Raw genomic sequence first — 14,387 nt, 5'->3', positions numbered from 1 at the left:
GGGAAAGATGGGGAGAAAAATCTGTAACTCAAAATCTTGTCGAAATGAACGATGTAAACTAAAAATAAACACAAAATTTAATTAAAAAAAAAAGAAACTGATGCATCCTGTGTATTTTTTTCAGAGAGCCAGTTGTTAAACATTTGTCAGCATACCATTGCTTTATCACATAGTGTCATAATCAGATCCTCGAGTACCTTTGAATGCCCCAAACTTAGAGGACACCAGTTGCTGGCAAGAGAGATAAATCTCCATCCACACCCACTTACGCCTTTCTTTCTTCATCCATCCTGTTGATCTGGCCCCCAACAAACACTCGGATCTTACACTTGTTCCACCTCTTCTTTCGACCCAGGAGATAGGGAATCAGGAGGGTTAGGCCTTGCCAAAGTAAAGGATACATCAAAGAAGTCAAAAAGTCCATCAGAACCAGTGGCAGAGGCAGCCCCATTACCCACCTGCCTCTGCTGAGTCACAGTCTTTTACTGCCTCTTGTGGATCTTCTCTGTAGATTTTATCACTAAATGAATAACCTTTTGTGAAATGCCAACTACTTTTGTTCGAGGGACTGGACTAGGTGCCTCAATAAAAGAGAGATATTTGCAATTTGTCTTACAAGGTCAAAGAAAGCAAAGTGATTAAATGGAATCACTAGGCATTGGCCTGGGAATCAAGAGAACAAAACAAGCTTTTGTCTTAGGTCTTGATACTAAATCAGTTTTGGCCTTGAGAAATTAAGTTAATAGAAGTATAGGATCATAGACTGTAGACAGATAAATAGTGCAATGGATAGAGCATTTGACTTGGAGTCAGGAAAATCTGATTGCAAATCTAGCCTCAGACACTAGCTTTGTGACCTTGGGCAAGTCAATTAACCTGTCTCAGTTTCCTCATTTATAAAATGGAGATAATAATAACATTTACCTCCCAGGATAGTTGTGAAGATCAAATAAGATAATATTTGTAAAGTATTATGTTAAGTAATAGCTATTATTTAACATATTTAACATAAAGTATTATGTTAAATAATAGCTATTATTATTTTTATTATTATTATAGCTATTAAATAAATAGCTATTATTATTATTAGATCTGGAAAAGACCTTAGATACTTCACCAAGTCCAATCCCTAGGTTTCAGTTCCTTCATCTGTAAAAATAAGGGATGGGCCTCCAGGAGCCAAGATGGCGGAGTAAGCAGTAAGTCACTGTCACCCTCCCTTACAAACTTTGAAAAACCTAGGGAATATTGCCCCAAGAAAAATCCTGGAATAGTGGAGCCACAGAAAGAGAGGGTACAGCAGTCTTTTAGCCCAGGAGGCTAGGCGGATTAATGGGAAAGGTCCCTCTTGCTGTGGCTAAAGGGGACCAGCACAGGACAGGAGGCGTCCCAGCAAACCAGAGGCAAGCCCCACCTCAGCAAAGCAGAGGGAGATCCTGGGTACAAGGGTGGTAGAGCAGGCAAGCGCCAACACCAGACACATACCAACCACCACCAGTAGTTCCATCTCAGCACCAGGTAAACTACAGCATCCAGCTGCCAGCACCTGAGGCCCCAGCACAGAAAAATAAGGGAAGGGGGTGGTCTGTGGTTTAGTAGGTTCTTTTCAGTTCCAAAATACTGTGATTCTATATTGTTTTATTATCAGCATATTTCTGGGAGGAAAGAGAATGGACCATATCTTTAGCATCATAGGACTTAAGAATTACAAGGGACTGAGAGTCATCTACTTGTTCCTATTTTCACAGCATGGGACCAAGACATACAGGGTGGAGAATTCATTCAAATTTTCATAACATGTTATTGGAAGAATAAAAATAAGAAGAATCAATTAGGACTCATAAATCTCAATCAATAAGACCCAGGACATGATTCCCAGATCAACACTCTTTCTGCTAGAAACTACTGTGTCTCATGAATGATCATGTCAAAGACATGGTAAAAATGGCCCTAAAAGATGGCCAAAAAACTCCAGTCCCTAAACCTATTAGAGGATGGAGGATGGCAAAGAGAGAGGCAGAAAAGCTCCTTTTTAGACTCATACCTCAGAAATCTCCAGGTACTTTGGGGGTTACTGACCTCCATCATCAAAGAGCCAGTAGATATCAATGGTCTTTTTTCCCTGTTCAGACTGGAATATGGTGCTTGCTTGTTCTTCAGCCACCAGAACTTCTGGGTTCACTAGAAAAAAGATAATGGATCATCCATGAGACAAGAAACACACTTACCTACAACTCTATGGCTGGGGAACAGGTGGCTCCCTCACTCTTATCCATGAACTTTTTCTCTTTTCCCTTTGTCAGAATAAAAAGTGCCCTTATTTCCTGCTCCTTGATCATAACTTTATTGCAGGCATGGGGAGTTGTGGGGACACCCTGAGGCCACCCCAAAGCCAGATACATTATGTCATAGACAAGTCTGTCTCCAGCCCTTTTTTCAACCATGACTCTAAAAGAGGAAGCATGTGTGATAATATGGCCTAGGCCAGTCAGTTAACTGCCCCACAGGCTGACAGATCACCGATGGCTGAATCCTAGAGGGGACTGACATATACCACTGACAGATGGCCTAGCTCCATTGGCTCTGGTTTCTTTCTGGTCTTCAGCCGGGTCAAATACAGGATTAACTACAAGAAAGAGGAAAGAGGCGTCCTTGAATACAGACTGTCCATGGTCGCCTGGGAGTGGCTGAGATGCAGAGGACAACACTTACTGTGGGCTTGCATCACTTCAGAGACGTTGAGACCTTCTCTCATCCTCATCACACACACACCATAGTTGAAATCAAAAGCATCACTGGGAAAAGAATAAACACAGTCCTGCCCACTGTCTGGACTTTGAGTCCCATGAATCAGGAAATCAGCACAGGCCTCTTACACTAGTTGAGAACGTAATTATCCAGAGACCAGTGCCATACGCAGAGAAGGCCTTATGCCTTGGTATCATGAATGATGGCCTACTGGTATCGTTAGAAGGGTATTTGTCCCCAAATATCCTCCCTATCTGACTGCTGCTCTGTTGGAAATTCTCCCCTTAGAGACTGCTCAGGGCTAAGCTAATGGATTCTAAGCTTCTCTTCTAAAACGCAGGTGTCATTGAGAGGAGAAAAACATAGGAAGTCCCCAGAGCTTTATTATGATTGAGTTGGTCAGATCTGCTTTCCTCTCAGTGCAAGAGGAGGTGGGGTAACATGGAGCCATGACATTTGGGAGGTGAGGGGATGCTGAGGAGGAAGGAAAGGAAACAAGGGAGAGGGCGGTGCGAAGGGAAGCGCACAGGATTTAGAGTCAGGCAGACCTTGGTTTTGCGGGGCAGCTAGGTGGCACAGTGGATAGAGCACCAGGCCTGGAGTGACAAGACTTATCTGCCTGAGTTCCAGTCTGGCCGCAGACACTTCCTAGCTGTGTGGTCTTGGGCAAGTCACTTAGCCCTGTTTGCCTCAGTTTCCTCATCTATAGAATGAGCTGGGAAAGGAAATGGTGAACCATTTCAATCTCTCTGCCAAGAAAATCTCATGGACAGTATTGACATGATATGGTCCATGGGGTCATGAAGAGTCAGATACAAACCAGAGACTGAACAACGGCCTCTGACTCAGAATCCAGTATTATTTCTAACAGTTTTCAAAGGGCAAGGATTTCTCTTCCTACCCGACAATAACTACAACAGCCACAATAATAATAACTAGCACCATATTTAATGATATAGCACTTTAAGGTTTGCAAAATGCTTCACATACATCATCTCATTTGATACTCAAAACAGCTCTATAAGGCAAATGCTATTATTAACCCTTTTTACAGATGAGGAAACTGAGACGCAAAGAGGGCTAGTGACTGCGCAGGGTCACATTCTAAAGACAGTGTCTGAGAGGAGATTTGAATTCAGATCTTCCTGACTCCAGGCCGCTATTCACTGAGCCACTGAGCCTCTACACAGCAAATGCCAAGTAAAGACAACCTGATGATACGCACATTTTTTATCAAATTATCCTGTAGAGCACAACCTTGACTATCCAAGGCCCAGCTCATTGATCCTCAGTTGACTAGCTCACATTTTTAGCCTCTTTTACAAGAGACAGCATGGCCTAATATAGAGGAAATGGACCCTGGCAACAAGAAGAGTCCTGCCTCTGACCCAGACCTGCGTGTGACCCTAGGCAAGCTCCTTAGCCCCTCAGTGCTCTGGGTAACCCTCCAGGACTGTACCTTACAGAGGAGCTGTTCCCTATGCTGGTAGGGGAAGTTCTTCACCGAGAGTTCTCAACACTAATCAATCCTTAAACACTTACTAAGTACCTACTCTGTGCCAGGCACAATTCTAAGTGCTGGGGTCACAAAGAAAGGAAAAATCCAGTCCCTGTTCTAAAGGAGTCCACAGTCTAATGGGGGAGATGATGGACAAACCTCTTATGTGCCAAGTATATGCAGGATAAATAGGAAATAATCAACAGAGGGAAGGTACTAGAATTGAGAGGGACTGGGAAAGATTTCCTGTAGGAGATGACAACTGGGCCTCACAGACCAGTCTCTGCCCTTTCCCAGTTACAAAGTGCTTTCCAACTGAGCACTTCATTCAATCTTCTCATTCCCCCGTGAAGTAGGCAGAACCAATATTGTTACTCCCATTGTATAGTACTGGTGACTGAGGATGAGGGTATTTGTCCCCAAATATCCTCCCTATGTGACTGCTGCTCTGTTGGAAATTCTCCCCTTAGAGACTGCTCGGGGCTGAGCTAATGGATTCTAAGCTCCTCTTCTAAAACGCAGGTGTCATTGAGAGACTACACAGCAAGTTGAAGAATCAGAACAAGACCTCTGGTTTCTCACCATCTAATGTTGTACTTTTCCTGCTAGACCCCATTGCTTCTCTTAAAACAAGGAGAAAAAAAAGTTGATATCAGAGGTTTTTGTTTTTAGTTCACATAAACAGAAACAAACTTCCTAAGGTTTGTGAGTCTCCATCTGTGAGCCTGGCCAAAAAGCATCAATGGTCAGAAGGATAGCCCCATCACTGAAATACAATTTACTAGAATTTCAGGATGTTAGAGCTGGGAAGGGCCTTGGACACTGTCTGACCCAATCAATTTACAGAGGAAACAGGCTCAGAGAGGGAAAGTAATATGTTCAGAGTCCCATGACTAATTAGGGATAGTGGGAGGGCAAGAACCAAGTTCTCTTGGCTCCCTGCACAATAGGCTTTGTTCACTATGGCTCCATTTGCCATTAAGGCAGGAAAATGATTTGGACATTTTAGTTGAGAGAACAGATTCATGGATTAGCCCTGAGATAGCTCCCAAATTCACAGATGCGACCCATTTGTCAAACATATCATTTTCTGAGCTTTAACTACAGATGCACTCTGCAGATTGACTTCATGTCAAGACCAAGGTGGGAGTAGGGGAGATAGTGTGGGAGTTTTCTCCCCTTCTCTGCCCATGCCTAAGAAACCTTCAGGATCTCATTTTCTTCTGACCCGTGCTGGCCATCCTCCCTCCCCACTGTGGCCTGGACTCAAGAGCTGGTGGAGAGAGGGGCCTGCTTCCCCTGAAGACCCATGGGATGGTTAAAGCCCCAGGCACTTAAACTCACTGCAGAATCCCGATGTAATCCTCCACTGTCGCAGGGTGAGCCGACTGCCAGTTCTTTTTGTATCCGACCACCAGAATGTTGGGCTTCATCTTCCCAAGACCCGCTGCCTGTATTCAAGGAAGAGCTGGAGAAATCTAGCCAGCTCTCCATCATTAGCAAGTGCATTATTGGAGACACACCATGTAACACCGGACCGGCCATTCCTACGCTTCCTTATCCCTGTCAGCTCTGGAAGTGGCCACAGGTTTACACTAGTGTATGCCTTACACATAATGAGAAAGTTATACAAGTCATCACACACGTGTTCCCGAGCCAGGCACAAAAACTTTTGAATTCTCTCTGAGCCTCAGTTTTTTCATTTGTAAAATGAGATTTTAGGCGATCTCTAAGCTCTCTTCCAATTCTAAAGCCTATGATTCTTGGCCTGCTCCCCTAAATTAGTGCCCTCCTACTAGGTTGTAAACTCCTTGAGGGCAGGGACCATCTGTGCCATATCCATCTTTACCCAGAACTGAGGTCTATGGGCTTGGCACAATTAAAAGTTGTTTTTTCTAATAATGAAGTCAGGCTCTTCCCTCCCCAAACATTCAGTTCCACTGTTCCCCATACTGAGCTTTCCTGCCCCTTCTGAAATTCATGGAAAGCTGTATGAAACAAAAACATTGCCAAATGGGACAAGGACAAGAGGTAGGCCTGAGTTAAAATTTTCCCAGGCATTTACTAGCTGTATGACCCTGAATAAATCACCTAATCTCTCTTAGCCTCAGTTTCCTCATCTGTAGAATGAAGAGGTTGGACTCGAGGACCTCCAAAGTCCCTTCTGGCTCTAAATCTATGATTCTATGACATAGGGATTCTAGTGCCAGAGCTATTAGGGTCCAGGAAGAACTTCCTTACTGGAAAGACTGTGAGGAATGGCTAGGGATGGCTATGGAATCTTCAGAGAAGGTCATTCAGAGCAGGCCAGACCCTCATCTGTCCATCCCCGGTTAGGCATACTTGGGGCTCTCTGCTTTTTCCCAGGCAATCACTTCACCTGAATTAGAATTTGGACTCCACTCCTCAAGTCCTCTGCAATCACATCTGAGTAGAAAGCCTTGATCTTCCTTTTGTTCAGCCACTTTGTATGTCCATTGGAGATGAGCCGGAGCTCTGGCATCCTCTGTTTTCGAGGTCCCTGCCATGGGAGTGCAAGAGAGATCCCCCCACCCCCAGAGAATCAGGGCCTGCAGTGTTGGAGAACTCCACACTAGCTCAGGACTGGCCAACATCTGTAGCCTGCAGGCCACCAGCAGGACACAGGCCTGGCAGGCCTAGTGAACAGAGATGGGAGAAGAAAAGAGAAAGAAGAGGAGGCCAGAGAAAAGGCTTTAAAGTCTGAAGGGCTTAGTCTAGTCCTCCATCCTTACCATCATTAATTTTATTAAAGGGAAGCTGAGGCCCAAGTGGGGAAGGTCACACTGAGGACAAAGCTGGAATTTGGATCCGTGCTCCCAAATGCAGAGATCTTTGAAGGGGGAGGAAGAGAAAAAGGGCAGGAAGTAAAAGATGGAGAGAAAGAGGTGACCAGAAAAGAGGGAAAAAAAAATATGAAGCTAACCAGCAATGGTACAGTAAGTCCATAAATGGAGGGTGTAGCCAGATTGTGAGGAGCCTTAAATGCCAAACAAACAAATTAATTTATATGCTTAACTCGAGCCAATAGGGAACCACTAGAGTTTCTTGAGCAGGAGAATGACATCCTCATACATGTGTGTTCCTGTGTGCCCCATGGAAAGCCCCTCACATCCTGCAGCACGGGGCTGGAGTGATCTGCAGAAAACAGCCAGCTAAGTGAGTGTCCCAACCCAGGGCTGTTCCCAGACCAAACCTGGAGAAGAAGGAGGAGGCAGGGACTCACAATGATCACGTGGCCACAAATCATCAGGCTGAGATTCCTTGTGAACGTGCCCACAAAGTCCACCAGGGCTGGCCGGAAATTTGGAGGCCCAGTAAGGACCAGGCACTGGGGTCTGAGGGAGAAAAAGGAAAGATGTGGATGTCACCAGGGATGGAGCCACTGCCCAGAGACTGCAGCTGGACCTCTGTGCTCCAGGGGCACTCTCTCCCTCCTCTGCCCTGCATCTGCTTCTTCATTTGCAAAAATCTGACCTATGTCACAGGCACATTAAGAGAATCAAACTGCAATGACTCTGTGCAGGATTTGTGGAAAATATGTCATTGTATAAATGGACAGGATCATTATCATTAAGAAATAATCAGGCAGTCAGTCAAGCCTTTGTTAAGCACCTACTATGAGTGGCACAGTAGATAGAGTGCTGGGTCTGGAGTCAGGAAGACTCATCTTCCTGAGTTCGAATCCAGCCTCAGACACTTACTAGCTGTGTGACCCTGGGCAAGTCACTTAACCCTGTTTGCCTTAGTTTCCTGATCCGTAAAATGAGCTGGAGAAGGAAATGGCAAATCACCCCAGTATCTTTGCCAAGAAAACTCCAAATGGGGTCATGAAAGATCAGACACAACTAGATCAACTGAACAACAACAAAATGAGACTTCTAGGCAGTAGGAATACAGATAGTTTAAAATTCAAGGCCTTGTCATGTTGTCAGTGTGAATACTTCTTCTACCACCCCTCTCCAGCTGAATGGTTTCTGAGAGTTGCTGTGGTTATCAGGAGTGCGGAACCTGCAGCCTCAAGGCTACATGTGGCCTTCCAGGTCCACAAGTGCAACCCTTTGACTGACTCCAAACTTGACAGAACAAATTCCCTTCATAAAGGAGTTTGCTCTGTAAAACTTGGATTCAAGCCAAAAGGCCACACTTGAGGACCCAGAAGGCCACATGTAGCCTCGAGGCCGCAGGTTCCCTGTTCTAAGTATTCACATTAAGGCCAGCCTGGTGATGAGTCTCTGTGCACTTGTGTAGGCTGGTCCTCAGCCTATGGATGCATGCAGTCTGTAGTAGCTAGGACCTGAGAGCTTGGCGTGGTCTTCAGGAAGCCAGGGCAACCTTTGTGTGGCAGCAGAGGACAATGTTCATGATTAGTCATAGGAATCACAAAATACTGACTAGTTATAGAATACTCTGAGTGATGTCAATTTTTTTTTCATCAGTGAACTTGCTCAGTGCTGGCACCACCGTCTTTCCATGGGTCAGTGTCTCAGTTCAGAAGCACTGGGGTGGTGGGCATGTTCTGCACCAGTTTAGTCCCAGCATGGTGCCTGTCATGACGTAAGTGCTTAATACTCATTTGTTGACTGACTGCTTGATGGTTCTCAAGGACAGGGGAAAGCAGGAATGTGTGTTTTCGAATGGCTGGTCACAGGGACAAAAGGGTGGCCCGTTCACCTGTAATTCTTAATGTGCTCTTCAACCTCATTGAGTCCTACTGAGTAGCTCAGGGCCATGTTGTAGGAGCCCGCCTGGACTGAAGATCCCCAGTTCACCTCTGGGGAGAGAAAAAAAGTAGGCAGGGGAGGAAGGAAGAAGAGGTTTCCAGCTTTGAAAGAAGAACCAAACATCATATTCAGAAGATCTGGGTGGCAGCTCAAAAGGTGGAGCCAAGCTGCAGGAGATAATGAAAACAGCTCACAATAAACCTATTTTGCTCTAAAGTTCACAAACCATTTTCCTTGCAACAAACCTTATGTACGTAGTGTGAATATTATTATTCTTATTTTATAGATGAGGGACTTGTGGCTCAGAGAATTTAAAAGGACATGCCCAGGGTCACTCAGTGTGTGTCAGAGTCAGGAATGTAGATGTAGGGCTGGGAGGGAGTTCAGGAATCATCTGATCTTACTAATTTTCAGATAAGACAAGGGAGGCCCAGAGGGTTTAAATGACTTGTCCTAGTTACATAGGCAGCATAGGAAAGAACAAGGGTTTGAACTCAGGTCTCACCTGACTCCAGAGGCAGTGACATCTTCATTAAAACATGCACACTTTCAGTCTAGGTGACATTGATATGGGACTTTAGGGTTCACAAACGACTTTGCATATGTCATCTTATCAAAAAGAGCTGTCTTTATGATAGGCTGGCAAGGGAGTATCTACAAGGCTAACTTAAGAAAAAGAGAATAGTGAATGGAACAACCATTGGCTTGACCCCACCCTGAAGCAGGCCTGGCCCCCTGGATACCTGCACAGGCCATTAGTCTGCAGTCAGGGTCTAAAAATCGGTGTCATAGGTATCATGGGAGTGATCATCCCTGCCCTCCTCCTTTTCAAGGTTACTGGAAAGGACTTGGGGGGGAAGGGAAGAGAAATCTAAATAATGGCTCTGAAAAGGTTTTGTAAATGGCAAGGCAGTTTACTTGAGTGAAAGGAGTCTGGAGCAGGAGTCAGGGAAACTGAGCAGCCCTGCAGCCTGGCTTCTGCCATCACACTAGTGTGTGACCTTGGATAAATTACTCAAGACCTCTGAGCCTCTTTTCTTTGTAAAATGGAGGTACTAATACTTCCCCTGCCCACCTCTGGGTTCTTTGATATCCTGGGCAAAAAGTCAGTCATTCGATTAGTTAAGGGAAAGATGGCAGGAGAAGGGCCAGCAGGCTACAGCTTGATGTCAAAGGTGGCTTGTGTGTAAAATATATTATCATGAGTATATACATATATGTAAAAGTGTACATACATATGTCTCTATCTATCTATCTATCTATCTATCTATCTATCTATCTATCTATCTATCTATCTATCTATCATCTATCTACCTGTCTGTCTACCTGTCTGTCTATCTGTCTGTCTGTCTATCTATCTATCTATCTATCTATCTATCTATCTATCTGTCTGTCTGTCTGTCTGTCTGTCTGTCTGTCTGTCTGTCTGTCTATCTATCTAGCCAGGAAGAGAGGTAAGTTAGTAAATAGGGGGGATAATGAGGAATACTAGAAAGAACAATGACTTTGGAAACAAAGGGCAGTGTGGCACAATACAAAGAACACTAGATCCAAGGTCAAAAGACCTGGGTTCAAATCTTGACCCTACTACTTTGTCTTTGTGAATTTCAGCTTCTTTATAAAAGGAAGGGCTTCAATAGATGACCTCTAAGGTGCCTCCTATCTCTAAATCTATGATGAATTATGACCTGGATTCAAATCCCAGCTCTGTCATATTCTAGTTGTGTTGTTTTAGCAAATTCCTTTAACTTCTTGTGGACTCAGTCTCCTCATCTGTAAAATGGGGAGAGTGGTCTAGTTGATCACTAAGGACCTTTCAGATGCTGGTATTGTCTGTTAAACACATAGGTGGTGGATAGCTCAATATTAACATTGCTGCCCCTGGGATATTAAGAAAATCAAAGAAAGATCTTTAGCACACAGCAGATAGCTCTTCAATGGAAGATTCTTGGGGGAAAAAAAGAATTCCATAGAATAGAAAGTCATGGAGTGGGGAGGCTAGATGGCACAGTGAATAGAGCACTAACCCTGGAGTCAGGAGGATCTGAGTTCAAATCCGACCTCCAACACTTAACACAAAAACTATCTGTGTGACCTTGGGCAAGTCACTTAACCCCAACTACCCTACCTTCCCCCACCAAAAAGGCAAAAAAAAGGAAGTCATGGAGGGACTGAGAGCTGCCATGACTAACAAAGCCATGGATTTATCATAGCATCAAAGCAAAGCATGTACCCCATGGGGTTGTTGTGAAGAGAAAAATAAGTCATCTATGTAAAGTACTTTGTAACCAGGAAGAGCTTTGTGAATGTCATGAACTGTAAAGTGCTATAGAAATGTGAGGGGTTGTTAGTGACAATACCTTTTGTCATACTAAAACTTCCTCCTGGCAGAGAGATAAGTGAATAACCAAAGACCCCCAGATTCCGCCAAGGTCTCCACACCTGGCTTCTTGTAGAGCACGTATAACAGCAGGAAGATGACCACGGCAATGGCAATGAGGGCTGCCCACCAGGTGAGAAGGAACATGATGACCACAGAGATGACTGCCCCAAACAGGGCTATCCACTTGTTGTAGTAATGGAACGAGGGTCTCCACCCTGGGACAGAGAGGGAGGTTCAGCTGGCACAAGGTAGTGGGCAGACCCTCTCCCAGGACCTGATGGGTAAGGTTATAGCCCCAGTTTCTAGGGGGAAGTGAATGAAGAAGACTGATTTTGTCAAGAAGCAGGGAATCCAGATTCCCAATGTGGGGTCTTGTCCATTGGATCCCTAAGAACATCTGTCCTCTGAATAGCAGGGTCTTGTCCTAAATTTGGGCAGATATACCTGAAAGGTCTGACCTAGTCTTTGACATGGGTGCAGAGCTCCTCATGTAGCTCAGCCTGTGGGGAGAAGGTGTTCAGGAGGGAGAATTGGGACATAGTGGTCCTGATAAGCTAGGAGGCTTCTGTTTCCCCATAAGCACCTACCTGGAGAATTGGTTATGGAGGCATGGAAGCAGCTGAAGTTGATGAGTGCATAGGAGCACAAGAAGAAGTTGGAGATGATGGGGGCAATGGTGTTGAGCTCAGCTGCAAGGATCAAAGAGGGAGGGAAACAATTATGAACAATCCCAACTATCCTGGTCCATCATGAATTTGAGTAGATCTCCTCAAACAGGGAGAGGGGGAAGAGGAGGGAAGAAAGACATGATCAGATATCAGGAGCCTTGGAAATTGGGGTGGGTTAGTCCTCTGCCTACCTACCTCCCTTCATCCTACTTTCTCTCTCTTTCTCTTTCTATCTCTCTCCTCTCTCTCTCCCCCTCCCTTTCCCTGTCCCTGTCCCTCTCTCCTTCTCTCCCCCCTTCTTCTTCTCCCCTCCCTCTCTGTCTGCCCCTTGATTTGAAAAAAGCTCAGAGGAGATATGACACAGAGTCATGGTGTCATGGAATCATATATCTTTTGATTAAAAGAATTCAAAAGATCATCTGGAGGGACGGCCAGGTAGCACAGCGAGTAAGAGCACTGGCCCCAGTGTCAGGATGACCTGGGATCAAATCCGGGCTCAGACACTTAGCACCCACCCAAAAACACCTGTCTGTGTAACCTTGAGCAAGTTACTTAACCCCAATTGCTCATTTAAAAAAAAGATTATCTGGTCCAGATTTCACCCTCGGGACAGGTAATATTATCTGTGCTTTATAGATAACACAACTCTGACCTGGAGAGATGGAGTGCCCTGCTTAGGCCAGCCAGATGTAATACTAGTCATTAGGCCTCATATTAAATCACTCTTCAGTTCATGCCAAATCCAGTTCAGATGCTATGGAATCATATCTGAATTTAGTTAATTCTTCACCCTCATCCCTAGAGAAGGTCAGAAGGAAATCTGGATATTTTTTCCTTTGATTTTCAGTCAAGTTAGTGTTCTCTTTCCCATCCGCCCAATTTCCAGCCCTGATGCCTGCTGCCTCTCAGGGACCAGGGTCCAGTCTCACCAATGAGAATGAAGGCCACTGCAATGACATAAGCCAGCAGGTAACCCCGGATAGGTTCATTGTTTTTTCCATAGCCCTTCCCGAAGAAGCCAATGAGAGGGTAGAGTTGGTCTTCACATAGGCACTGGGGAGTGAGGGATGGAGAGAGAGAGAAGGGGAGAAGAAAGACAGCAAAGTTTTATCCTGGGGTCTCAGAATTTATTCTCTCCATTCTAGATTTGTTCCCTGCCGCCCCCACCCCCACCCCAAACAAGCTGTGAGTTACATTTAAGTGTCTTCCTTGGGTACATTTTTCAACTGGCCTTTAGGCTTCTTCCATCTTCCCTTCCCCCTTCTTTTCCTTTTCCCTCCTGTCCGCCCATCCCGGCCTTATCTCTCTAGCAGAAGACATGGTGAAGTTACTGATGTTGATATTTTATGTTCCCATTCTCTCTTGTTACCCTCATCCATCCCAAACCTTTCCTGAGCCCCTCCATTGTAGGTTTGTACTATCAGAAGACCACCCATCACATTGAGTGTTATAGATGGGATGACATCTGGAATTCACCCCTAGGCCGGGCACCACTTTCTTACCTGAAAGACTTTCGCAGCAGAGACAAGGCAGGCCAGGGCAGAAGAGAGGGTGGCCCCAAAGATGCCTGCAGTGATCAGGGGTGCAAAGCCAGATACCATACTCATACTCTGCAGGAGGGGCACAGGGTTTAGTACCTGCTCATTGCTCAAGATTTGCCCCAGAGCCCCTTAATTTTGAGAACTGAGCTCCCTCACTCCTGAGTACTGCTTCCCTTAAACCTAGGTCCCGCGCCTCTCATTCAAGGGTGCCAATTCTGGCAAATTAATCACTTGACTTTTGGAGGAAGAATGGGAGACTATTACCTGGTGTTCTGTGGGGTGAGGTGGGGTCCATCTTGTATCTGGGCAGCTAGTCTGATATTGGAAGGCCTAGGCCACTGACCTCTACTATAGTCTCTCTGGAAGGAGGCTTCTTTCTCCTTGTGCCCCTCCCCATGGTCTGACCAGGACTTTGGCAGTGGCTTTAACAAAAACACTAAGCAACTAGGGTCTGGAGATAAGGACAGGAGCCCCTGTACTCTGATGACTTTCCTCAAAGGCCTGTAGAGTTGGGGTACCTGGTAGTAATTAATGAGCCCATAGTGACAGCTGTGCTTCTGGGTACACTCAGTGAAGTTCCAGCCATAGCCACATGCCAGCCCCTCGCAGTCAGGGGAACCAGGGACCACTGTGTCATTGAGGCCTCCAGAGGCATCTCGGACTACACAGGAGCCTGGCAAGGAAGAGTGATGTCAGGAGAGTGGCAGCTAGCCCCAAATCTCTGCCTTGGTATACTTCCAATGGAAGTTATTGGAGTATGTGGCTGTTCTACCTTATTCATGTGCCTGTATCACCCTGGTAGTGTTG

At 45.4% G+C, this 14,387-nt stretch overlaps 1 protein-coding gene across 3 annotated transcripts in view; it reads right to left on the bottom strand.

Moving 5' to 3' along the window:
- SLC12A3 (solute carrier family 12 member 3) overlaps positions 1-14,387 on the bottom strand; it is a 52,002-nt gene that overhangs the window by 19,547 nt on the left and 18,068 nt on the right. For 2 of the 3 annotated variants that reach the window (XM_069107776.1, XM_069107777.1), the window contains exons 10-22: positions 14,099-14,253; positions 13,542-13,649; positions 12,969-13,092; positions 11,959-12,060; positions 11,431-11,586; positions 8,939-9,038; positions 7,491-7,602; positions 6,627-6,767; positions 5,591-5,697; positions 2,713-2,795; positions 2,555-2,626; positions 2,080-2,181; positions 270-381 (exon numbers count right to left, since the gene is read on the bottom strand). In XM_069107776.1, the coding sequence (XP_068963877.1) occupies positions 270-381; positions 2,080-2,181; positions 2,555-2,626; positions 2,713-2,795; positions 5,591-5,697; positions 6,627-6,767; positions 7,491-7,602; positions 8,939-9,038; positions 11,431-11,586; positions 11,959-12,060; positions 12,969-13,092; positions 13,542-13,649; positions 14,099-14,253 (1,474 nt within the window). Of the gene's footprint in view, positions 1-269; positions 382-1,189; positions 1,547-2,079; positions 2,182-2,554; positions 2,627-2,712; positions 2,796-5,590; positions 5,698-6,626; positions 6,768-7,490; positions 7,603-8,938; positions 9,039-11,430; positions 11,587-11,958; positions 12,061-12,968; positions 13,093-13,541; positions 13,650-14,098; positions 14,254-14,387 lie in introns of those variants that run through there. The other variant, XM_069107778.1, reaches the window with a different exon arrangement.

The sequence above is a fragment of the Petaurus breviceps genome, unplaced genomic scaffold (genome assembly GCF_028583685.1).
Source record: "Petaurus breviceps papuanus isolate PSGF00001 unplaced genomic scaffold, PetGlider_PUasm1.0 90281, whole genome shotgun sequence".
Taxonomy (NCBI): Eukaryota; Metazoa; Chordata; class Mammalia; order Diprotodontia; family Petauridae; genus Petaurus; species Petaurus breviceps.
This window is presented reverse-complemented; position numbering and strand designations above follow the sequence as displayed.